At 46.4% G+C, this 25,720-nt stretch overlaps 1 protein-coding gene across 3 annotated transcripts; it reads right to left on the bottom strand.

Moving 5' to 3' along the window:
* Nucleotides 1–464: 464 nt before the first annotated feature.
* Nucleotides 465–23,698, bottom strand: LOC115202478 (neuronal acetylcholine receptor subunit beta-2). Of its 3 annotated transcripts, XR_003879996.1 has the most exons (10): nucleotides 23,238–23,698; nucleotides 11,988–12,133; nucleotides 11,165–11,209; nucleotides 9,041–9,150; nucleotides 8,133–8,268; nucleotides 6,164–6,554; nucleotides 3,067–3,566; nucleotides 2,532–2,677; nucleotides 1,548–1,682; nucleotides 465–1,064 (listed from the first exon to the last, which is right to left on the bottom strand). XR_003879996.1 is itself a non-coding variant. In XM_029766630.1 (9 exons), exons 1-9 carry the CDS (start codon nucleotides 23,443–23,445, stop codon nucleotides 1,667–1,669), a joined length of 1,698 nt encoding a protein of 565 aa, XP_029622490.1. In that variant the 5' UTR covers nucleotides 23,446–23,698; the 3' UTR covers nucleotides 1,124–1,666. The 3 variants fall into 3 exon arrangements, 2 of the variants coding, with proteins under 2 accessions (XP_029622490.1, XP_029622491.1); XM_029766630.1 differs by lacking the exon at nucleotides 465–1,064 and having other exon boundaries at nucleotides 1,124–1,682; XM_029766631.1 differs by lacking the exons at nucleotides 465–1,064; nucleotides 11,165–11,209 and having other exon boundaries at nucleotides 1,124–1,682.
* Nucleotides 23,699–25,720: the final 2,022 nt, after the last annotated feature.

The following is a 25,720-nucleotide window of genomic DNA, read 5'->3' as shown; positions in this document are numbered from 1 at the left end:
ACATTTCCTCATGGCTCCGTCACCCCTATAAGGTACACACAGCAGGACTAGACTATCCTGACTAGACATTCCCCAGATTTCAACTTTGACCTGTACACGACATGGGAATGGTCCTGTATTCAACTTCACATCATTCCAACCACACTCATGTTTATTAGTATTCCTTTATAAATGGAAGACTTACGACATATTTCAGAATTCCTCAGATCAAAGGTCATTTTTCCTTGCGTCTCAGACTAAACACATCTTGTGAAGGCCAGTCAGAATGCCAGTTCTCATCCTGAAGATGGGAATCAAGTTGGTTCTCTTTCCACCGCTCCTCTGTAGCTCTAGTCAGCGTCCCAAAAGGCACCCTATTCCCTACGTAGTGCACTTCTTTGACCAGGGCCCACAGGGTGCCAGTTGGGACGCAGTCCTAGTGTTTCCCCCGTGCTCTCACACACATCAGTGAAACAGACAAAAGGTGTTTTTTAGAGCATTTTATTTGACATAATACAAAGGAGCCCATTGTTGCTCTTGTTGTTTTTCTCCAGATTTCATATTGATTTGGAATCAACAATATCCTGGTGTTAAAATCCTTGTATTATTCCTTTTATAATAATTAGTCTATCGTCATTATCTGTATTCATCTATTATTAAGGCAGATACAAAGTGAACGTCCCAGCTAAATCCTGGAACATGGGCTACATCCAAAAACCGCACCCTATTCCCTAGATAGTGCACTCCTTTTGACCAGGATCTATAGGGCTCTGGTCAAAAGTAGTGCACTGTATAGGGAATAAGGTGCCATTTTGGACTCAGCCATGTGGTCAGATATGTGGGAAGTACAGTAGCAGACTGACAGGTTTAACATACAGTTGGTATTTAAACATAATAAGCAGAGTGTGTGTTGTGTGGAACTAGGGAAGCGGCGTGATCATCAGTCTTTTAAAAACCAAACCGTCTTTTAATAACAAGTCTCTTCACAATGACATGTGTCAGTCCTTCAAATGAGTTTCCTTCCTTTAGCTTTAAGTGTAGAGTCTTAGGCCTATCCTTTTGATAGGCTACTGCAAGTGTTATGGCTTGAGAGAGAGAGAGAGAGAGAGAGAGAGAGAGAAAGAGAGAAAGAGAGAGAGAGAGAGAAAGAGAAAGAGAGAGAGAGAGAGAGAGCCCACATTTTCCAAACATAAGACAATGCAATTATAACTACTGTACACTCTCTTAAAGAGGAGAACACAGTTCAAAGTGCGTCCAAGTGAAATCTTCCTCAAAAGAAGAGAGAGAACAAGAGAGAGAGAGACAGAAAGAAAGAAAGAAAGAAAGAAAAAAAGAGAGACAGAAAGAGAGAGAGCGAACAAACAAAGGAAAGAGAGACCCTGTCCATGAATAGTACATGAGAAGGAAGAGAAGAGAACCTGAATGTGTCCTGTTGGTAGTTGAGATCTAGCGTGTCTTGAAGAGTGGAGAGCCCAGAGAGAGTTAGAGAGAGAGAGATCCAGCATAATGCTCACAGTAGACCGTATAGTACCTCTACAATGTCTTCTAATGCTTGATGAGCTACTGACCAGGGTAGAAGTACTACTGACGGTGCTGGCTTTGGCACAGGTTGCTCCAGAGTTCGTAGGACAGCGATCCGTTTAGCTGCTACGGGGTTTCCCTCTCCAACGCCCACTCCCAGGGGCTCTCAGAAATCACCATACCTGAGAGAGGAGAAATAAAACATGTAGAAATATTACAATGATACGGGAATATAGAAGAGAGTTGAGTTTTAGCCATGTTATTGGATTTATGTGTATTTCATCTGTTTATTTGACCATGTCTTCGTGTGTGTGTGTGTGTGACTCACTCGTTGCTGTCTGCAGTAGGAGTGTTGTAGCTCTGTGTGTATGTGTGAGTGAGTGTGTGTGTGTGTGTGTGTGTGTGACTCACTCGTTGCTGTCTGCAGTAGGAGTGTTGTAGCTCTGTGTGTGTGTGTGTGTGTGTGTGTGACTCACTCGTTGCTGTCTGCAGTAGGAGTGTTGTAGCTCTATGTGTGTGTGTGTGTGTGTGTGTGTGTGTGTGTGTGTGTGTGTGTGTGTGTGTGTGTGTGTGTGTGTGTGACTCACTCGTTGCTGTCTGCAGTAGGAGTGTTGTAACTGTGTATGTATGTGTGTGTGTGTGTGTGAGACTCACTCGTTGCTGTCTGCAGTAGGAGTGGTGTAGCTCTGTGTGTGTGTGTGTGTGTGTGTGTGTGTGTGTGTGTGTGTGTGTGTGTGTGTGTGACTCACTCGTTGCTGTCTGCAGTAGGAGTGTTGTAGCTCTGTGTGTGTGTGTGTGTATGACTCACTCGTTGCTGTCTGCAGTAGGAGTGTTGTAACTGTGTGTGTGTGTGACTCACTCGTTGCTGTCTGCAGTAGGAGTGTTGTAACTGTGTGTGTGTGTGTGTGTGTGTGTGTGTATGACTCACTCGTTGCTGTCTGCAGTAGGAGTGTTGTAACTGTGTGTGTGTGTGTGTGTGTGTGTGTGTGTGTGTGTGTGTGTGTGTGTGTGTGTGTGTGTGTGTGACTCACTCGTTGCTGTCTGCAGTAGGAGTGTTGTAGCTCTGGAAGAGGGGCTGCATGAAGAGACCCAGGGTTCCCACCACACACACCAGGATAAAGATCCACAGGAACAGACGGTCAATTACCATCGCTACGTACTTCCAGTCCTCTATGATCTACAGGGGGGAGAGGGAGATAGAGGGGGGGAGAGGGAGAGAGAGGGAGAGAGGGGGGGGAGGGAGAGAGAGAGGGAGAGAGAGAGGGAGAGAGAGAGGGAGAGAGAGGGGGAGGTGTAGGGGGAGATAGATAGGGAGAGAGGGGGAGAGAGAGAGTGAGAGAGAGGTTGGGAGAGAGAGAATGAGAGAGAGAGGGGGAGAGAGAGAATGAGAGAGAGAGGGGGAGAGAGAGAGCGAGACAGAGGGGGAGGTGGGAGGTGTGGAGAGAGAGACAGCAGGAGAAAAAGAGAGAGGGAGGGAGAGAGAGATTGTGTGACTGTAAAAAATGTATATGCCAATTACAAATCTACACAAATCATTTGAACAGATTCCATTCTCCTCCTCCTCACCCCTTCATCTCCATCCTCCGTCTTCATGTGTTCAGCGATATACCTCACTCCATCCACCGCCTCCTCCAGGTCAGCGTCCCACTGGACCGCCACGCGACGCCTGATCTCCGGAATACCACCGTCCCCCGACACGTCTCCCACCTTCCAGCCAAACTTCCGGGCCGAATCCTCCTTCACATAGAACGAGTCAGAGTCCGTCTGGATTCCTCCCAGCTTGATGTCGGAATACCGCTTTTTCGCCCCGCCTCGGGAATTCCCAGGGTTCCCGGAGGTGGTGTTCCCGGCAGCGGCAGTGGCCTGCTTCCGTCGAAGTTTTTCCCGGACGTTACTGTTCCCGGGGCGTCTCATGAGGAGGAAGGCGGGGAGGCGAAGCAGGAAGAGGCGTTTGACCCAGTCGGGCATGCGGTGGGTGGACGGGGAGCGGTGGTGAACGTTGAGGACACACACACTGGTCACGATGGAGAAGGTCACCAACACCATAGTGAACATCAGGTATTTACCTGGAGAGGTTGGTAAATTTACACACACACACACACACACACACACACACACACACACACACACACACACACACACAGGAAGAATTACCCATATGGAATAAAAAAAAATGCAGTACAAACAACACTTAAAATGTATAGAAATAATTTACCAGAACAAACCAACAAACTACGTCTACCTACCTATGAGAGACACAGCCAGAGAGATGGACGGTTCTACCTACCTATGAGAGACACAGCCAGAGAGATGGACGGTTCTACCTACCTATGAGAGACACAGCCAGAGAGATGGACGGTTCTACCTACCTATGAGAGACACAGCCAGAGAGATGGACGGTTCTACCTACCTATGAGAGACACAGCCAGAGAGATGGACGGTTCTACCTACCTATGAGAGGCACAGCCAGAGAGATGGGCGGTTCTACCTACCTATGAGAGACACAGCCAGAGAGATGGACGGTTCTACCTACCTATGAGAGGCACAGCCAGAGAGATGGGCGGTTCTACCTACCTATGAGAGACACAGCCAGAGAGATGGACGGTTCTACCTACCTATGAGAGGCACAGCCAGAGAGATGGGCGGTTCTACCTACCTATGAGAGGCACAGCCAGAGAGGTGGAGGGTTCTACCTACCTATGAGAGACACAGCCAGAGAGGTGGACGGTTCTACCTACCTATGAGAGGCACAGCCAGAGAGATGGACGGTTCTACCTACCTATGAGAGACACAGCCAGAGAGGTGGACGGTTCTACCTACCTATGAGAGGCACAGCCAGAGAGATGGACGGTTCTACCTACCTATGAGAGGCACAGCCAGAGAGATGGACGGTTCTACCTACCTATGAGAGGCACAGCCAGAGAGATGGGCGGTTCTACCTACCTATGAGAGGCACAGCCAGAGAGATGGACGGTTCTACCTACCTATGAGAGACACAGCCAGAGAGATGGACGGTTCTACCTACCTATGAGAGACACAGCCAGAGAGATGGACGGTTCTACCTACCTATGAGAGACACAGCCAGAGAGGTGGAGGGTTCTACCTACCTATGAGAGACACAGCCAGAGAGGTGGAGGGTTCTACCTACCTATGAGAGACACAGCCAGAGAGGTGGACAGTTCTACCTACCTATGAGAGGCACAGCCAGAGAGATGGACGGTTCTACCTACCTATGAGAGGCACAGCCAGAGAGATGGACGGTTCTACCTACCTATGAGAGGCACAGCCAGAGAGATGGACGGTTCTACCTACCTATGAGAGACACAGCCAGAGAGATGGACGGTTCTACCTACCTATGAGAGACACAGCCAGAGAGATGGACGGTTCTACCTACCTATGAGAGGCACAGCCAGAGAGATGGGCGGTTCGACCTACCTATGAGAGACACAGCCAGAGAGATGGACGGTTCTACCTACCTATGAGAGACACAGCCAGAGAGGTGGACGGTTCTACCTACCTATGAGAGACACAGCCAGAGAGATGGACGGTTCTACCTACCTATGAGAGACACAGCCAGAGATGGACGGTTCTACCTACCTATGAGAGGCACAGCCAGAGAGATGGACGGTTCTACCTACCTATGAGAGACACAGCCAGAGAGATGGACGGTTCTACCTACCTATGAGAGACACAGCCAGAGAGATGGACGGTTCTACCTACCTATGAGAGGCACAGCCAGAGAGATGGGCGGTTCTACCTACCTATGAGAGACACAGCCAGAGAGATGGAGGGTTCTACCTACCTATGAGAGGCACAGCCAGAGAGATGGAGGGTTCTACCTACCTATGAGAGGCACAGCCAGAGAGGTGGACGGTTCTACCTACCTATGAGAGACACAGCCAGAGAGATGGACGGTTCTACCTACCTATGAGAGACACAGCCAGAGAGATGGACGGTTCTACCTACCTATGAGAGACACAGCCAGAGAGATGGACGGTTCTACCTACCTATGAGAGACACAGCCAGAGAGATGGACGGTTCTACCTACCTATGAGAGACACAGCCAGAGAGATGGAGGGTTCTACCTACCTATGAGAGGCACAGCCAGAGAGGTGGACGGTTCTACCTACCTATGAGAGACACAGCCAGAGAGATGGACGGTTCTACCTACCTATGAGAGGCACAGCCAGCGAGATGGACGGTTCTACCTACCTATGAGAAGCACAGCCAGAGAGGTGGACGGTTCTACCTACCTATGAGAGACACAGCCAGAGAGATGGAGGGTTCTACCTACCTATGAGAGACACAGCCAGAGAGATGGAGGGTTCTACCTACCTATGAGAGACACAGCCAGAGAGATGGACGGTTCTACCTACCTATGAGAGACACAGCCAGAGAGGTGGACGGTTCTACCTACCTATGAGAGACACAGCCAGAGAGATGGACGGTTCTACCTACCTATGAGAGGCACAGCCAGAGAGGTGGACGGTTCTACCTACCTATGAGAGACACAGCCAGAGAGATGGACGGTTCTACCTACCTATGAGAGACACAGCCAGAGAGATGGAGGGTTCTACCTACCTATGAGAGACACAGCCAGAGAGGTGGGCGGTTCTACCTACCTATGAGAGGCACAGCCAGAGAGGTGGACAGTTCTACCTACCTATGAGAGGCACAGCCAGAGAGGTGGGCGGTACTATCTTAGAGATGAGCAGCAGGAAGACAGTGAGGGCCAGCAGGACAGAGATACACAGGGTCATCTTCTCCCCACAGTCAGAGGGCAGGTAGAAGACCAGGATGGCCAGAGAGGTGATGAGGACACAGGGGATAATCAGGTTGATGGTGTAGAACAGAGGCTTCCTCTTGATGACAAAGTCGTAGGTGATGTCCAGGTAAGTGATGTCGTCAGGGTCTTCGTTCTTGCGGGCGGGCAGCGACACGATGTCCCACTCGCCGCTCGGCGTGAAGTCGTCCCGGCTGGCGAAGTCGCTGGTGAGGATGAGGTCGACTTCGGTGTGGTCGTAGGTCCACGAGCGGAACTTGAGTGTGCAGTTCTAGATGAATAGGTCAGACAACATCAGTGACATCAGACAACCAGACAGCATCAGTCAGACAGCATCAGTCAGACAGCATCAGCCAGACAGCATCAGTCAGACCAGTGGGATATTCCAGTAAACAGGAGTGTTAAAGTAGCCAGCTAACTTTGATAAACAGCTACATGTAACTTTTCTGTTTGATTAAGAACACTGAATTTGTATATTGGTTGTTGTTGTCGAGTCAATTATACCATGACAATTTTAAGTCATATTTCTCAAAAGGAGAGTTAGCTGTCTCTCATTGGTCCAGCCTTCTGTAACAGCCCCCAGAAGCACAGATCAAAAGGACAGTTAACTGTCTCTCATTGGTCCAGCCTTCTGTAACAGCCCCCAGAAGCACAGATCAAAAGGACATTTAGCTGTCTCTCATTGGTCCAGCCTTCTGTAACAGCCCCCAGAAGCACAGATCAAAAGGACAGTTAGCTGTCTCTCATTGGTCCAGCCTTCTGTAACAGCCCCCAGAAGCACAGATCAAAAGGACAGTTAGCTGTCTCTCATTGGTCCAGCCTTCTGTAACAGCCCCCAGAAGCACAGATCAAAAGGACAGTTAGCTGCCTCTCATTGGTCCAGCCTTCTGTAACAGCCCCCAGAAGCACAGATCAAAAGGACAGTTAGCTGTCTCTCATTGGTCCAGCCTTCTGTAACAGCCCCCAGAAGCACAGATCAAAAGGACAGTTAACTGTCTCTCATTGGTCCAGCCTTCTGTAACAGCCCCCAGAAGCACAGATCAAAAGGACAGTTAGCTGTCTCTCATTGGTCCAGCATTCTGTAACAGCCCCCAGAAGCACAGATCAAAAGGACAGTTAGCTGTCTCTCATTGGTCCAGCCTTCTGTAACAGCCTCCAGAAGCACAGATCAAAGACAGTTAGCTGTCTCTCATTGGTCCAGCCTTCTGTAACAGCCCCCAGAAGCACAGATCAAAAGGACAGTTAGCTGTCTCTCATTGGTCCAGCATTCTGTAACAGCCCCCAGAAGCACAGATCAAAAGGACAGTTAGCTGTCTCTCATTGGTCCAGCCTTCTGTAACAGCCCCAAGAAGCACAGATCAAAAGGACAGTTAACTGTCTCTCATTGGTCCAGCCTTCTGTAACAGCCCCCAGAAGCACAGATCAAAAGGACAGTTAGCTGTCTCTCATTGGTCCAGCATTCTGTAACAGCCCCCAGAAGCACAGATCAAAAGGACAGTTAGCTGTCTCTCATTGGTCCAGCCTTCTGTAACAGCCCCCAGAAGCACAGATCAAAAGGACAGTTAGCTGTCTCTCATTGGTCCAGCCTTCTGTAACAGCCCCCAGAAGCACAGATCAAAAGGACAGTTAGCTGTCTCTCATTGGTCCAGCCTTCTGTAACAGCCCCCAGAAGCACAGATCAAAAGGACAGTTAACTGTCTCTCATTGGTCCAGCCTTCTGTAACAGCCCCCAGAAGCACAGATCAAAAGGACAGTTAGCTGTCTCTCATTGGTCCAGCCTTCTGTAACAGCCCCCAGAAGCACAGATCAAAGACAGCATCAACAACAACCACATTACACCAACAGCCACCTGCTGGTCGAAGGGGAAGTGCTGGACCTCGATGGCGCAGGCTGACTTGTAGATGGCAGGCGGGAGCCAGAAGATGTCTCCTGTGTTGGACACCACGGCGTTGCAATAGAAGGAGACCTCGTACACCCCGTCCGCACTGCAGGGACGAGAGAGTCCACATCAATGTTACACACACACACACACACACCACACACCCACACACACACACACACACACACACACACACACACACACACACACACACACACACACACACACTGCAGGGTTGAGTAAAGGTGGAACCGCTAACAGATAGATAGTATGTACAGACTGGTGTGATAACGAGGTGTGATTATTCCACATTAATTAACTGCTCCTCGTTAATCCCTCCCCCTCGTTAACAGCCTGGTACTTGAGGACACATCAGGACCATTATTTCTGCACTAAATTTCAATTAAAAATCACCGTAGAAACATAAACCTTATTTTAGCTGTGGATTTTCCGCATGAGCGTTCTGGAACAGAGAGAATGTCAGAAGGCCTCTACCAGGATGAGGGACTTATACACACACGGATACACACATGAACAAAGGTACACACACACACACACATGCTGAAAGAAAGGAACATGAGCACACACACACACAGAAACACATGCTGAAAGGGACACAGACACAAACAGACACACACACACATGCTGAAAGGCACGCACACACACACACGCTGAAAGGCACGTACACACACACACACACACACACACATGCTGAAAGGCACACACACACACACACAAACAGACATGCTGAAAGGCACACACACACACACACACGTCTGCAACAATACAGTAATACATTGACATCTATAAATGTATCGTACATGTGAATAGGATTCAATTTCATAAATACACACACACACTGCACCTGCGTTACATACTTGTTGTAGAGAACAATATCAGGAAGCCAAATGTGTTGAGATGGAATTCGTAGTTTTTTGATGCCTTCGTATTTCTCTGGGTCCCATCTCAGTCTGTAGTCATTCCACTCCTGGAGACAGAGACAGACAGGGACCCATAAACTACACCACCCAGAAACACACACAGCTCAACATTTCAAACACTGAGATAATGTACAATGGTATAATATGTGGTGATTACAATATGAACATCCCAAATAGCATCCTAGTCCCTATATATCAGGGCTCTCCAACTCTGTTCCTGGAGAGATACCCTCCTGTAGGTTCAGTCCAACTCTGTTCCTGGAGAGATACCCTCCTGTAGGTTCAGTCCAACTCAGTTCCTGGAGAGCTACTGTCCTGTAGGTTCAGTCTAACTCAGTTCTAAGGAGAGCTACTGTCCTGTAGGTTCAGTCCAACTCAGTTCTAAGGAGAGCTACAGTCCTGTAGGTTTTAACTCCAACTCAGTTCTAAGGAGAGCTACTGTCCTGTAGGTTTTAACTCCAACTCAGTTCTAAGGAGAGCTACTGTCCTGTAGGTTTTAACTCCTACCCTGTTCCTGGAGAGCTACTGTCCTGTAGGTTCAGTCTAACTCAGTTCTAAGGAGAGCTACTGTCCTGTAGGTTCAGTCCAACTCAGTTCCTGGAGAGCTACTGTCCTGTAGGTTCAGTCTAACTCAGTTCTAAGGAGAGCTACTGTCCTGTAGGTTGAGTCCAACTCAGTTCCTGGAGAGCTACTGTCCTGTAGGTTCAGTCCAACTCTGTTCCTGGAGAGACACCCTCCTGTAGGTTCAGTCCAAATCAGTTCTAAGGAGAGCTACTGTCCTGTAGGTTCAGTCCAACTCAGTTCTAAGGAGAGCTACTGTCCTGTAGGTACAGTCCAACTCAGTTCCTGGAGAGCTACTGTCCTGTAGGTTCAGTCCAACTCAGTTCTAAGGAGAGCTACTGTCCTGTAGGTTCAGTCCAACTCAGTTCTAAGGAGAGCTACTGTCCTGTAGGTTGAGTCCAACTCAGTTCCTGGAGAGCTACTGTCCTGTAGGTTCAGTCCAACTCAGTTCCTGGAGAGCTACTGTCCTGTAGGTTCAGTCCAACTCAGTTCCTGGAGAGCTACTGTCCTGTAGGTTCAGTCCAACTCAGTTCCTGGAGAGCTACTGTCCTGTAGGTTGAGTCCAACTCAGTTCCTGGAGAGCTACTGTCCTGTAGGTTAAGTCCAACTCAGTTCCTGGAGAGCTACTGTCCTGTAGGTTCAGTCCAACTCAGTTCCTGGAGAGCTACTGTCCTGTAGGTTCAGTCCAACTCAGTTCCTGGAGAGATACCCTCCTGTAGGTTCAGTCCAACTCAGTTCCTGGAGAGCTACTGTCCTGTAGGTTCAGTCCAACTCAGTTCCTGGAGAGCTACTGTCCTGTAGGTTCAGTCCAACTCAGTTCCTGGAGAGCTACTGTCCTGTAGGTTCAGTCCAACTCAGTTCCTGGAGAGCTACTGTCCTGTAGGTTCAGTCCAACTCAGTTCCTGGAGAGCTACTGTCCTGTAGGTTCAGTCCAACTCAGTTCCTGGAGAGCTACTGTCTTGTAGGTTTTAACTACAACTCAGTTCCTGGAGAGATACCCTCCTGTAGCTTTACTCCTACAGGACGGTAGCACTCCAGGAACAGGGTTGGCGTTAAAACCTACAGGAGAGTAGCTCTCCAGGAACAGGGTTGGCGTTAAAACCTACAGGAGGGTAGCTCTCCAGGAACAGGGTTGGAGTTAAAACCTACAGGAGGGTAGCTCTCCAGGAACTGAGTTGGAGTTAAAACCTACAGGAGGGTAGCTCTCCAGGAACAGGGTTGGAGTTAAAACCTACAGGAGGGTAGCTCTCCAGGAACAGGGTTGGAGTTAAAACCTACAGGAGGGTATCTCTCCAGGAACTGAGTTGGATTTAAAACCTACCGGAGGGTATCTCTCCAGGAACAGGGTAGGAGAGGCCTGCCATGTAGTGCACTACTGGGCACAGGTATAATGTGCCACACTATATAGAGAATATATATAGTGAAAGGGAGGCATTTGGGAGTCATCCACAGTGTTGGTTAACTGGTGCCTGTTAGAGCTGGAAGTGTAAAGACCATCACCTGGAACAGCCAGAGGTTGGTGGTCATAATCTGTTCTCTCTCATTCTGAAAGACAAACACATGGTGACATAGTGTCTGTACATGAATGTTCTGGTCAGTGTGTTATAGACATGGTGACATAGTGTCTGTATATGAATGTTCTGGTCAGTGTGTTATAGAAATGGTGACATAGTGTCTGTATATGAATGTCCTGCTCAGTGTGTTATAGAAATGGTGACATAGTGTCTGTATATGAATGTTCTGGTCAGTGTGTTATAGACATGGTGACATAGTGTCTGTACATGAATGTCCTGCTCAGTGTGTTATAGAAATGGTGACATAGTGTCTGTACATGAATGTTCTGGTCAGTGTGTTATAGACATGGTGACATAGTGTCTGTACATGAATGTTCTGGTCAGTGTGTTTATAGAAATGGTGACATAGTGTCTGTATATGAATGTTCTGCTCAGTGTGTTATAGAAATGGTGACATAGTGTCTGAACATGAATGTTCTGCTCAGTGTGTTATAGACATGGTGACATAGTGTCTGTATATGAATGTTCTGCTCAGTGTGTTATAGAAATGGTGACATAGTGTCTGTATATGAATGTTCTGGTCAGTGTGTTATAGACATGGTGACATAGTGTCTGTATATGAATGTTCTGGTCAGTGTGTTATAGACATGGTGACATAGTGTCTGTATATGAATGTTCTGGTCAGTGTGTTATAGAAATGTTTACAGGCATGTGTGTGTACGTTCCTCTGTGTTTGTGTGTGTGTGTGCCTCTGTCTGTGTGTGTACGTGCATGTGTCTATGCGTGTGTAGGTGCGTGTGTGTACCCACCACACTGATGAGCTGTGACAGAGACACCTGTATAGAGATGGTAACCTGCTGGCTCTTGTTAACAGCAGGACGGATCAGTTTGTTATAACGCTCTGGACTCAACAGGTAGTTCACCAGCCGCTCCTCGGCATTCTCCGCTCCTGTACCTGGACACACACACACACACACACACACACACACACACACACACACACATGCATAAGCATCCATAGACACACACGAGAGAGAGAGAGAGAGAGAGAGAGAGAGAGAGAGTGTGAGTTTCTGAAAGCACACACACCAGCTAGCTGTTCACCATCTGAAACGAGCACACGCCCACACACACACACACACACACACACACACACACACACAGGAGATAGACTGCTGATAGTTTAGGTCCCCATAGTAGCACAGCTATTTTATCTGAAGGGAACACACTCACAGACAAAACGTCTGCTCAAACACAGACCAAACACTCTGGCTCAGAGAGACAGATAAATGCCTTATAAAAAGGGCAATCTGGGATTCAAACTACAATAAAATGGCCACTTTACCTTGGTAAACAGCTGAGGGACGGGGCAGGAGAAATATAACCACTCAAATTCACAGACAAAGATATGGATGCAGGGACTGACCATCCACGTGATTCTAGTTTGAATAATGTTCTGAAGCTTCAGGGTAAAACAAGCTTATATTTTGGGTTTTGATAGGTTAAGATGGTTGAACTAAGATCAAGAGACATTTATAAATTATATTCTTCAAGAATTAATGGATATATACCATTCATTTCAATGTAAAAAAAATCATTCAATCCTTGATTGCCCCTTTAACTAACAGAGGTTTGTTGGCAGAGAGTTTGAACTCTAGAGGACTGACACACTGTAGCAGCCATCACGGCCCCTCCAGACATGTGGAGAAGGAAAATGTCAACATACACACAATATGAGAGAGAGAGAGTGTGTGTGTGTAAAAAGCAGAGACACAGAAAGAGAGAGACAGAAAGATGACTGAAAGACAACTGAAAGACAGACAGAAAGATGACTGTAAGACAGAGACATTGTCTACCATTGTCTTTTTCTGCTCCAATGTAACCATGAATGATCTCTCTCTCTCTCTCTCGACGGCCGTGCTACTCCCACAATACATTGCTCTGACACACTCCTAGCTTCTGTCATGATCCCTCCCAGCAGCTGACTGAGAATCAGAGTGTGTAGTGACGTGGCAACGTATGCAGAGACAGCTGGAGGGGAGGAATCTCACACACACTAACGTTTAGTCCACGCATCACTTTTCCTCTGCTGCACTTTACTGTAACAGCCCAGAGACAAAGCAGTTGTAGAGCTGATGTCATTACAACCAGCATTACCCGCAGGGAGAAACCTACCTGTACTGTTAGTTAACTCAACTGCTGTTCAGTTCAGCTAGGCTACCAAAGCTTTCTGTGTGTTCAAGGTTGTGAAGGCTCTAGTTCAGGTTTCTGTGTGTTCAAGGTTGTGAAGGCTCTAGTTAAGGTTTCTGTGTGTTCAAGGTTGTGAAAGCCCTAGTTCAGGTTTCTGTGTGTTCAAGGTTGTGAAGGCTCTAGTTAAGGTTTCTGTGTGTTCAAGGTTGTGAAGGCCCTAGTTAAGGTTTCTGTGTGTTCAAGGTTGTGAAGGCCCTAGTTCAGGTTTCTGTGTGTTCAAGGTTGTGAAAGCCCTAGTTCAGGTTTCTGTGTGTTCAAGGTTGTGAAAACCCTAGTTAAGGTTTCTGTGTGTTCAAGGTTGTGAAAACCCTAGTTAAGGTTTCTGTGTGTTCAAGGTTGTGAAGGCCCTAGTTAAGGTTTCTGTGTGTTCAAGGTTGTGAAGTCCCTAGTTCAGGTTTCTGTGTGTTCAAGGTTGTGAAGGCCCTAGTTCAGGTTTCTGTGTGTTCAAGGTTATGAAGGCCCTAGTTAAGGTTTCTGTGTGTTCAAGGTTGTGAAGGCTCTAGTTAAGGTTTCTGTGTGTTCAAGGTTGTGAAGGCCCTAGTTAAGTTGAGTATTGTATCAAGTAGATATGTTTTATAGACACCAGGCAGGATATTTTCAAAACCAAGCACTAACATTAGTGACCCTGGTCAGGAGTAGTGCAGGGAATAGGGAATAGGGCCCTGGTCAGAAGTAGTGCAGGGAATAGGGAATAGGGCCCTGGTCAGAAGTAGTGCACTACATCGGGAATAGGGCCCTGGTCAGAAGTAGTGCACTACATCGGGAATAGGGCCCTGGTCAGAAGTAGTGCACTACATAGGGAATAGGGCCCTGGTCAGAAGTAGTGCACTACACAGGGAATAGGGCCCTGGTCAGAAGTAGTGCACTACACAGGGAATAGGGCCCTGGTCAGAAGTAGTGCACTACATAGGGAATAGGGCCCTGGTCAGAAGTACTGCACTACATAGGGAATAGAGCCCTGGTCAGAAGTAGTGCACTACATAGGGAATAGGTCCCTGGTCAGAAGTAGTGCACTACATAGGGAATAGGGCCCTGGTCAGAAGTAGTGCACTACATAGGGAATAGGTCCCTGGTCAGAAGTAGTGCACTACATAGGGAATAGGTCCCTGGTCAGAAGTAGTGCACTACATAGGGAATAGGGCCCTGGTCAGAAGTACTGCACTACATAGGAAATAGGGCCCTGGTCAGAAGTAGTGCACTACATAGGGAATAGGGCCCTGGTCAGAAGTAGTGCACTACATAGGGAATAGGGCCTTGGTCAGAAGTAGTGCACTACATAGGGTATAGGGCCCTGGTCAGAAGTAGTGCACTACATAGGGTATAGGGCCCTGGTCAGAAGTAGTGCACTACATAGGGAATAGGGCCTTGGTCAGAAGTAGTGCACTACATAGGGAATAGGGCCCTGGTCAGAAGTAGTGCACTACATGGGGAATAGAGTTCCATTTGGAACAAAGACACTGTACACAATCAAATTAGTACTCATCCCTCTGATAGGTCGAGTGACTGACTGATATTAGCATCCACATCCCTCTATAGTTGTGTGTATAATGTACACTGTAGCTAGCTGTTCTATACCGCAGAACAATCACTGCATGTTTTTTCAAAAAAGCTCTTTGCTCTCCCTGTGAATAGGATATTAGCACAGTATCAGAGAGAGAGACAGAGAAAGAGATAGATAGATGTAGAGAGAGAGAGAAAGAGGCAGAGAAAGAGACAGAATCTGTGAAAAGTGAGTAGCTGCAGCATCATGAAAACATCTGTTAAATGTCATGGAATGTTAGAATGATAGCACACATATGGAGAAGATCCTTTGGAGTAAAACACACACACAGACACAAACACACAGACACAGACACACACATAGAAAAACACACACCAGAGGAGAGTGAATCAGTTGAACCTCTACCATACTGTCTCTTTTCCCTCATCCTGCATCATGTATTTAAGGTGTATCTGAAGAAACACTGTTCTTTCACATGTTATCAGCTGGGATAAAGGACATTTAAAGCAGATCATGTTAAGATGGAGAATAAACTCTCTTTGTGCACGTTGATCATTTTGTGGAGATGTAACCAGTTCAATGTATCATTATGGTACCACTGTCTTCATGACTCTTTATTAGGTGTCCCAACTGATGTTTACGTTTTAACTCAACAAACATTGTGTGTGTGTGTGTGTGTGTGTGTGTGTGTGTGTGTGTGTGTGTGTGTGTGTGTGTGTGTGTGTGTGTGTGTGTGTGTGTGTGTGTGTGTGTGTGTGTGTGTGTGTGTGTGTGTGTGTGTGTAGCTCACCAGACAAAGCGTTAGCGGTGGAGGAGAGGTAGAACATATCCTGGTTTAAATTATTAAGAGAGAAGCCATCTGGAGTGGCTTCCTTTAAGAGCTAGTCTCTCCAGCCTGAACACACACACACTAGCACTCTCTTTCTCAAACAAACAGTGAGGTCTCCTTTATCAGTGTGATGGTCTCAGGTCTCCTTTATCAGTGTGATGGTCTCAGGTCTCTTTTATCAGTGTGATGGTCTCAGGTCTCCTTTATCAGTGTGATGGTCTCAGGTCTCCTTTATCAGTGTGATGGTCTCAGGTCTCCTTTATCAGTGTGATGGTCTCAGGTCTCCTTTATCAGTGTGATGGTCTCAGGTCTCCTTTATCAGTGTGATGGTCTCAGGTCTCCTTTATCAGTGTGATGGTCTCAGGTCTCCTTTATCAGTGTGATGGTCTCAGGTCTCCTTTATCAGTGTGATGGTCTCAGGTCTCTTTTATCAGTGTGATGGTCTCAGGTCTCCTTTATCAGTGTGATGGTCTCAGGTCTCCTTTATCAGTGTGATGGTCTCAGGCCTCCTTTATCAGTGTGATGGTCTCAGGTCTCCTTTAACAGTGTGATGGTCTCAGGTCTCCTTTATCAGTGTGATGGTCTCAGGTCTCCTTTATCAGTGTGATGGTCTCAGGTCTCTTTTATCAGTGTGATGGTCTCAGGTCTCCTTTATCAGTGTGATGGTCTCAGGTCTCCTTTATCAGTGTGATGGTCTCAGGTCTCCTTTATCAGTGTGATGGTCTCAGGTCTCCTTTATCAGTGTGATGGTCTCAGGTCTCCTTTATCAGTGTGATGGTCTCAGGTCTCCTTTATCAGTGTGATGGTCTCAGGTCTCCTTTATCAGTGTGATGGTCTCAGGTCTCCTTTATCAGTGTGATGGTCTCAGGTCTCCTTTATCAGTGTGATGGTCTCAGGTCTCCTTTATCAGTGTGATGGTCTCAGGTCTCCTTTATCAGTGTGATGGTCTCAGGTCTCCTTTATCAGTGTGATGGTCTCAGGTCTCAGCTGCTGTGGGTTGTTTCAGTGTGGATGACTTCAGCTTGGAGAGGAAAGGGGATGGGGAGGAGAGGAGAGGGAGAAGACGCGATGGGGAAGAGAGGAGAGAGGGAGGAGAGGAGGGAGGAGAGGCAGTGGGGAGAAGAGAGGGGATAGGGAGAGGAGAGAGGGAGGAGAGAGGAGAGGTGATGGGGAGAAGAGAGGAGAGGGATGGGGAGAGGAGAGAGGGAGGAGAGTAGAGGTGACACCACACCCATAGAGCACAAAGGCTACATAACACTGTCATAACTCTACATAACACGGTCATAACAGTGTTTTTTGTTTCAGCCCAGCGCTAACACACCTGATTCAACGACTCAATCTAACCATCAAGCCCTGGAATAGTGGAATAGGGGGTATTAGTGCTGGGCTGGAACAAATATGTGCAATCCTAAGGGTACACCTGGACTGGGAGGAATGCTGGCCTTTATTAATATTAACGGTAAGTGCAAATAAAAAGCAGACTGAGGCGTCTGTGAGAAAGAACTGTCACACACACACACACACATATACACCCCCCCGTTGGGATGGAACTGTTGGCAGAGTGACACAACTCTCTTGTTACCGCCTGATGAGAACTGCATCCTGGGTAGATCACTAATGCTCAGCTGTCATTGGTCTGCACAGTGTGTTTGTGTGTGTGTGTGTGCACCTGTATTTGTATGTTTCTGTGTGTGTGTGTGTGTGTGTGTGTGTGTGTGTGTGTGTGTGTGTGTGTGTGTGTGTGTGTGTGTGTGTGTGTGTGTGTGTGTGTGTGTGTGTGTACCTGGATCACTGGATCACACCTCCACTACAAGCTGTAAGGCCCTAGTGTGCATCTAGCTAGCAGGACAGACTGAGGCTGGGGCCGTGGTAGACATCATCAGGACTCTACAGAGAATCAATCTGTCTGTCTGTGTCCTGGAAACTCAATTGAACTTCAACGAATACCTTCACGTTTCAATACAAATTGATTAACTGAATAAGGTATGTGTTGGAGTAAGCAGAGAGGAAGTGGCGAACAAGATTTACTCCACCCAAGATCTGTCCGCGTGAGATAAGCCCTTTCTGTATGAAGGTCTATGAGAGACTGTCAAATTACATGAGTCTTATTTGATTTAATATAAATGTCCTAATGTTTAGGCTGTTACAAATGTACTGATACATGTGAATGCACGTGCATTCTGGCAAATTTTTGAAAAACGACTTAGTTGTGCCTGTTGTTCACATGCGTATCTGCTCTCTCATTTGCTAAAATGGTCCCACCTAATCTCACCTGCCTTCAATCACGGAGGACAAGTATTTCCATTGTTAGAGATGTCACTCGGCTATCTTGTCAACATAAAATATAATCTTTGGAGTAAGGCAGCCGGTCGCAAATTGCTCCTTGTCCCTTACGCTTGGCCATAACCCCTCGATAGATGTTAGCATGTCTGTAGGGTCTGGGTAGGTATCAGATAGATGTTAGCATGTCTGTAGGGTCTGGGTAGGTATCAGATAGGTGTTAGCATGTCTGTAGGGTCTACGTAGGTATCAGATATGTGTTAGCATGTCTGTAGGGTCTGGGTAGGTATCAGATAGATGTTAGCATGTCTGTAGGGTCTAGGTAGGTATCAGATATGTGTTAGCATGTCTGTAGGGTCTGGGTAGGTATCAGATAGATGTTAGCATGTCTGTAGGGTCTGGGTAGGTATCAGATAGATGTTAGCATGTCTGTAGGGTCTGGGTAGTTATCAGATAGATGTTAGCATGTCTGTAGGGTCTAGGTAGGTATCAGATAGATGTTAGCATGTCTGTAGGGTCTAGGTAGGTATCAGATAGGTGTTAGCATGTCTGTAGGGTCTGGGTAGGTATCAGATAGATGTTAGCATGTCTGTAGGGTCTGGGTAGGTATCAGATAGATGTTAGCATGTCTGTAGGGTCTGGGTAGGTATCAGATAGATGTTAGCATGTCTGTAGGGTCTAGGTAGGTATCAGATAGATGTTAGCATGTCTGTAGGGTCTAGGTAGGTATCAGATAGATGTTAGCATGTCTGTAGGGTCTGGGTAGGTATCAGATAGATGTTAGCATGTCTGTAGGGTCTACGTAGGTATCAGATAGATGTTAGCATGTCTGTAGGGTCTAGGTAGGTATCAGATAGATGTTAGCATGTCTGTAGGGTCTGGGTAGGTATCAGATAGATGTTAGCATGTCTGTAGGGTCTACGTAGGTATCAGATAGATGTTAGCATGTCTGTAGGGTCTGGGTAGGTATCAGATAGATGTTAGCATGTCTGTAGGGTCTGGGTAGGTATCAGATAGATGTTAGCATGTCTGTAGGTTCTAGGTAGGTATCAGATAGGTGTTAGCATGTCTGTAGGGTCTGGGTAGTTATCAGATAGATGTTAGCATGTCTGTAGGGTCTGGGTAGGTATCAGATAGGTGTTAGCATGTCTGTAGGGTCTGGGTAGTTATCAGATAGATGTTAGCATGTCTGTAGGGTCTGGGTAGGTATCAGATAGGTGTTAGCATGTCTGTAGGGTCTGGGTAGGTATCAGATAGATGTTAGCATGTCTGTAGGTTCTGGGTAGGTATCAGATAGATGTTAGCATGTCTGTAGGGTCTGGGTAGTTATCAGATAGATGTTAGCATGTCTGTAGGTTCTGGGTAGGTATCAGATAGATGTTAGCATGTCTGTAGGGTCTACGTAGGTATCAGATAGGTGTTAGCATGTCTGTAGGTTCTGGGTAGTTATCAGATAGATGTTAGCATGTCTGTAGGGTCTGGGTAGGTATCAGATAGATGTTAGCATGTCTGTAGGTTCTGGGTAGGTATCAGATAGATGTTAGCATGTCTGTAGGTTCTGGGTAGGTATCAGATAGATGTTAGCATGTCTGTAGGGTCTGGGTAGTTATCAGATAGGTGTTAGCATGTCTGTAGGGTCTGGGTAGGTATCAGATAGATGTTAGCATGTCTGTAGGGTCTAGGTAGGTATCAGATAGATGTTAGCATGTCTGTAGGGTCTGGGTAGGTATCAGATAGATGTTAGCATGTCTGTAGGGTCTGGGTAGTTATTAGATAGATGTTAGCATGTCTGTAGGTTCTGGGTAGTTATCAGATAGATGTTAGCATGTCTGTAGGGTCTGGGTAGGTATCAGATAGATGTTAGCATGTCTGTAGGGTCTAGGTAGGTATCAGATAGATGTTAGCATGTCTGTAGGGTCTGGGTAGGTATCAGATAGATGTTAGCATGTCTGTAGGGTCTGGGTAGGTATCAGATAGATGTTAGCATGTCTGTAGGGTCTACGTAGGTATCAGATAGGTGTTAGCATGTCTGTAGGGTCTGGGTAGGTATCAGATAGGTGTTAGCATGTCTGTAGGGTCTGGGTAGTTATCAGATAGGTGTTAGCATGTCTGTAGGGTCTGGGTAGGTATCAGATAGGTGTTAGCATGTCTGTAGGTTCTGGGTAGGTATCAGATAGATGTTAGCATGTCTGTAGGGTCTGGGTAGTTATCAGATAGATGTTAGCATGTCTGTAGGGTCTGGGTAGGTATCAGATAGATGTTAGCATGTCTGTAGGGTCTGGGTAGGTATCAGATAGATGTTAGCATGTCTGTAGGGTCTGGGTAGGTATCAGATAGATGTTAGCATGTCTGTAGGGTCTGGGTAGGTATCAGATAGATGTTAGCATGTCTGTAGGGTCTGGGTAGGTATCAGATAGGTGTTAGCATGTCTGTAGGTTCTGGGTAGTTATCAGATAGATGTTAGCATGTCTGTAGGGTCTGGGTAGGTATCAGATAGGTGTTAGCATGTCTGTAGGGTCTGGGTAGGTATCAGATAGATGTTAGCATGTCTGTAGGTTCTGGGTAGGTATCAGATAGATGTTAGCATGTCTGTAGGGTCTGGGTAGGTATCAGATAGATGTTAGCATGTCTGTAGGGTCTGGGTAGGTATCAGATAGATGTTAGCATGTCTGTAGGTTCTGGGTAGGTATCAGATAGATGTTAGCATGTCTGTAGGGTCTGGGTAGGTATCAGATAGATGTTAGCATGTCTGTAGGGTCTAGGTAGGTATCAGATAGATGTTAGCATGTCTGTAGGGTCTGGGTAGTTATCAGATAGATGTTAGCATGTCTGTAGGGTCTAGGTAGGTATCAGATAGATGTTAGCATGTCTGTAGGGTCTGGGTAGTTATCAGATAGATGTTAGCATGTCTGTAGGGTCTGGGTAGTTATCAGATAGGTGTTAGCATGTCTGTAGGGTCTAGGTAGGTATCAGATAGATGTTAGCATGTCTGTAGGGTCTAGGTAGGTATCAGATAGATGTTAGCATGTCTGTAGGGTCTGGGTAGGTATCAGATAGATGTTAGCATGTCTGTAGGGTCTGGGTAGGTATCAGATAGATGTTAGCATGTCTGTAGGGTCTGGGTAGGTATCAGATAGATGTTAGCATGTCTGTAGGGTCTGGGTAGGTATCAGATAGATGTTAGCATGTCTGTAGGGTCTGGGTAGGTATCAGATAGGTGTTAGCATGTCTGTAGGGTCTGGGTAGGTATCAGATAGATGTTAGCATGTCTGTAGGGTCTGGGTAGGTATCAGATAGATGTTAGCATGTCTGTAGGGTCTGGGTAGTTATCAGATATGTGTTAGCATGTCTGTAGGGTCTGGGTAGGTATCAGATAGATGTTAGCATGTCTGTAGGTTCTGGGTAGGTATCAGATAGATGTTAGCATGTCTGTAGGTTCTGGGTAGGTATCAGATAGATGTTAGCATGTCTGTAGGGTCTGGGTAGGTATAAACAGTGTACTGGTAAAGCTTCCACCATATTGCTTTCATCTTCCAGATGTGAAAACAATGAAGGGGAGGGGTAAGACGTGAATTGGGATGGGCTGAGTGTGTATGCAGGGTCCAAGCAACCCATGGAAAGTGTGTGTTTGACTCCACAAGCTGAAGGCCTTGGTTTCCATTCATATCTAACTACTTCCTCCTTCACTGGCTGAGCTTCACTTCAGGTATGTGCAGTCTGGCTGAACACTGTGCATGTTAATGGGACTATTTACTCCTGCACTGTTTCTTTAAAGACCTAGTGAAGTCAAAAATGTGATTTTGTTGTGTTTTATATACACTGAGGGTACAAAACATTAGGAACACCTGCTCTTTCCATGACATAGACTGACCAAGTGAATCCAGGTGAAATCAATGATCCCTTATTGATGTCACTTCAATCGGTGTAGATGAAGGGGAGAAGACAGGTTAAAGAAGGATTTTTAGGCCTTCAGACATGAGACATGGATAGTGTATGTGTGCTATTCAGAGGGTGAATGGACAAGATAAGATATTTAAGAGCCTTTGAACGGGGTATGGTAGTAGGTGCCAGGCACACCGGTTTGTGTCAAGAACTGCAATGCTGCTGGGTTTTTCACACCTAACAGTTTCCACTGTGTATCAAGAATGGTCCACCACCCAAAGGACATCCAGCCAACTTGACAACTTGACACTTCCCTGTGGAACACTGTGGAATGTGTGGAGCGCTTTTGAGACCTTGTAGGGTCCATGCCCCAACGTATTGGTGGGGGGTGGGGGCGAATAATACTGTGAAATTGTGAAAAATATGATAATACCCTTTTAGTGTAAGAACTGTTTGAATGGAGTTTTGGCCTGCCTGGTGACATCACCCCCCCCCCCCCCCAGCACTAACACACCTGATTCAAATAATCAACGGCTTGATGAAGAGTTGATTTGTTTTATCAGGTGTGTTAGTGCCATGGCAAAACCCCTCTGGCTCTCCAGGACCAGGACTGAGAAACACTACTAATGTACTAGTTGTAAGTAGAGTAAATTAGACTTCTCCTGCCATAGTTGTATTGACTCAGTGTCATTAATGTTCTCTACTAAACCGTTATATCCAAGGGCCCAACGTTGACTGAACAGCATTAGGCATGAAAGTTTTCCTTTACAAATGTCTAGCGAGATTCAACAGAACACCACTGTATTCAAGAGACACACTTTAGAGAGTTGAATCCGTGTGCGCTGTCCATGGTGCTGACAGTTTGCTGAGATCAGGCTACAAGGTCATGCAGTCTGTAATCATGGCAAACTTTCAGAACAACGGACAACGGAAACTCCCCTGCAAGTTTTCAAGACCTAAAAAAGCGAGGAGGGCGAAACAACATACTTACATAAGCTGTTATACGAAAATATCCAGCGACTTTGGAAGCTGTCTTCGTTGCTATATATATATATATATATATATATATATATATATATACTTTACAATGTATATAATGTTTCCTTACTTGAGCAATAGCCTATCCAAATACATTTCGAAAAGCGATTTATTTCAGTCTGTAGTGTATAGCCTAGATGCATTTCACAAACGACTTCATGACATTGTCTAATGTAAAAACAACGTGGTCAACCCGAGCGGCGTTCATTTTGAGTGAGTCTTCTGCGTGCAAAACATGACATTTACAAACACAAACGGTTTACCATTGAGGCTACTTACTTGAGAGAGATAAGAGAAGGAGAGAGAGCGATAAAGTCACGGTCACCGCCATATCTCCCCGTGTCCTTCTTCCCTTCCCCGGAATCCGACGCTCAAAACTTGGATGGGGCTGTGCCGGAGTGGGGTTATTATCTCCGGGAGAGATGGTCAAAAGTTCACGGCAAAGCGCAGCAGGAGATCCAGGACTGTCAACGTGTTCATACACCATCGAGGTCGTCCGAAATGAACCGCGTCGTGATCGTTGTTGTGGTAGCCTACGAACCGATCCGTTTAGATGTTTGCGTCTCCGGTAATTCTCACAAACACGTGCACTCAGTCCTGATCTGATCTTTGCCCCTCCACTCTCAAGCGGTGTGTCACAATACAAATTAGAACGCGAATGCGTACAGATTAATGTGATAACATATCGATGGACGTAATGGATCACATTGAAATTCCCGGTAACTCTGATACTGAAACAAAATCACGTCACTATCCTCGTCGTCCGTCGGAGTGGCCCGCGCCTTGCCTCAGACTTGCGGTTTCAGCCAAACGCCACAAACTCGCCGCGTTGACATTTGAGATACATTTGATCCGTGTCCCAATCTAACAGGCTACGCATGTCTACAGAACAGAGAAATATGTTTTTGCAACTGTTTAGGCGACATTTCACTGAGTATTCCCTACGCCACGTTTAATTAAAAGCATAAACGACAAACCTCTCTTTTTCAGTTGTAACTTTTTTTACACACCAAATGTATCATGTATCTGGTTAAATAAAGGCGAAATAAAAAATCCTAAACGATAGGCCTATGTCTAAGCGAATGATTGTCGTTAAAACTCGGGCTGGCTCCGTGGACCACTCGAGGTTAGAACGCTCTGAGCTTGGACCGGAATGGAACGCGTCACGTGACCCGGTGGAAGCCTGAGAGGACGGATCCCCGCGCTGCTCTGTTACAAAACTCAACTCAACACAGAACCAGATTTCGAAATTGCGCCTGGAATTATTCCCCAATATTCGACTTGCATTGACAGCTAGACTGACCCCTCACACGCACGGTATAGCCTGCCAGATGTAGGCTAATACATGGATAAATTAATATATATCCTAAATAAATAAACCTAGTCTACATTATTTTTCATATTTTCAGCAGAATTGTTTAACAATTGCTGCAGGACTGTATTCACGCAAACTGTGAGGATTGTTTAGCTAGCGTTTAATTGCGTTGTTTGAAGAAAGTGTTTTGGGACCACTAACTGCACGTGGCCTGCCCGCGGCCTCCCCAGCGTGATGGTGTATTTGATCAGTGCCTCGAGGCAGTTGGAGGCTCCTGCTGCTCTCGGTGTGATGTCGAACTTTTTCTCCTGGATGAAATCTGTCTGATAGTCACGACTTCATGATAAGAGGAAGGAAAGTACTGGAACTCACACGTCACACAAACCCTTTCTCTATCACTCTCTCCCCCTCTCTTTCTCCCCACTCTCTCCCTCACTCTTTCTCTCTCTCACACACACCTGCTACCCTTACTTCCCAGAAGACTTTGGAAAGCCTTCGAAGTAAGAGGGCACTTAGGTTGTATTATCCGCTTTCGCTGCACATCATCATTCAATTTAAATGTGGAGTAAAGACTAGGCTACTACACTAGGTTCTGGACTGTGTCCCAAATCATTCCATATTCCCCATATAGGCCTATATATTCCCTATATAGTTTTGACCCTCTTCCCTATTTAGTTCACTTCTTTTTAACCAGGGCCCTGGTCAAAAGTAGTGGACTATATAGTGTAGGGAATGGGGAATCATTTGGGATGCAGCCCTGGACCTAGTGTAGTAGCCTAGCCTATCAAGACTGGATACACATAGATTTTCTAGGTTTGTCTTTACCCCACATTTACATTGAATGATGATGTGCAGTGAAAGTGGTGTGTGTGTATGTGTGTGTGCGTGTGTACGTGTGGGGGTATTTTTACGGGTCTGAGTGGTGGTGTCGGTGATAAGGACACGAGCTGTCGGACGGTCAGAGCAGGACCGCCGTACAGTGGGGGAAAAAAGTATTTGATCCCCTGCTGATTTTGCACGTTTGCCCACTGACAAAGAAATGATCAGTCTATAATTTTAATGGTTGGTTTATTTGAACAGTGAGAGACAGAATAAGAACAAAAAAATCAAGAAAAACGCATTTCAAAAATGTTATAAAATGATTTGTAGTTTCGTGTGGCTCAGTTCGTAGAGCATGGTGTTTGCAACACCAGGGTTGTGGGTTTGATTCCCAAGGGGGACCAGTACGGATTTTTTTTTAATGAAATGTATACATTCACTACTGTAAGTTGCTCTGGATAAAAGCGTCTGCTAAATGACTGTAATGTACATGTAAATAAGTATTTGACCCCTCTGCAAAACATGACTTTGTACTTGTTGGCAATCACAAAGGTCAGATGTTTCTTGTAGTTGGCCACCAGGTTTGCACACATCTCAGGAGGGATTTTGTCCCACTCCTCTTTGCAGA

The sequence above is a fragment of the Salmo trutta genome, chromosome 11 (genome assembly GCF_901001165.1).
Source record: "Salmo trutta chromosome 11, fSalTru1.1, whole genome shotgun sequence".
NCBI classification, from domain to species: Eukaryota; Metazoa; Chordata; class Actinopteri; order Salmoniformes; family Salmonidae; genus Salmo; species Salmo trutta.
This window is presented reverse-complemented; position numbering and strand designations above follow the sequence as displayed.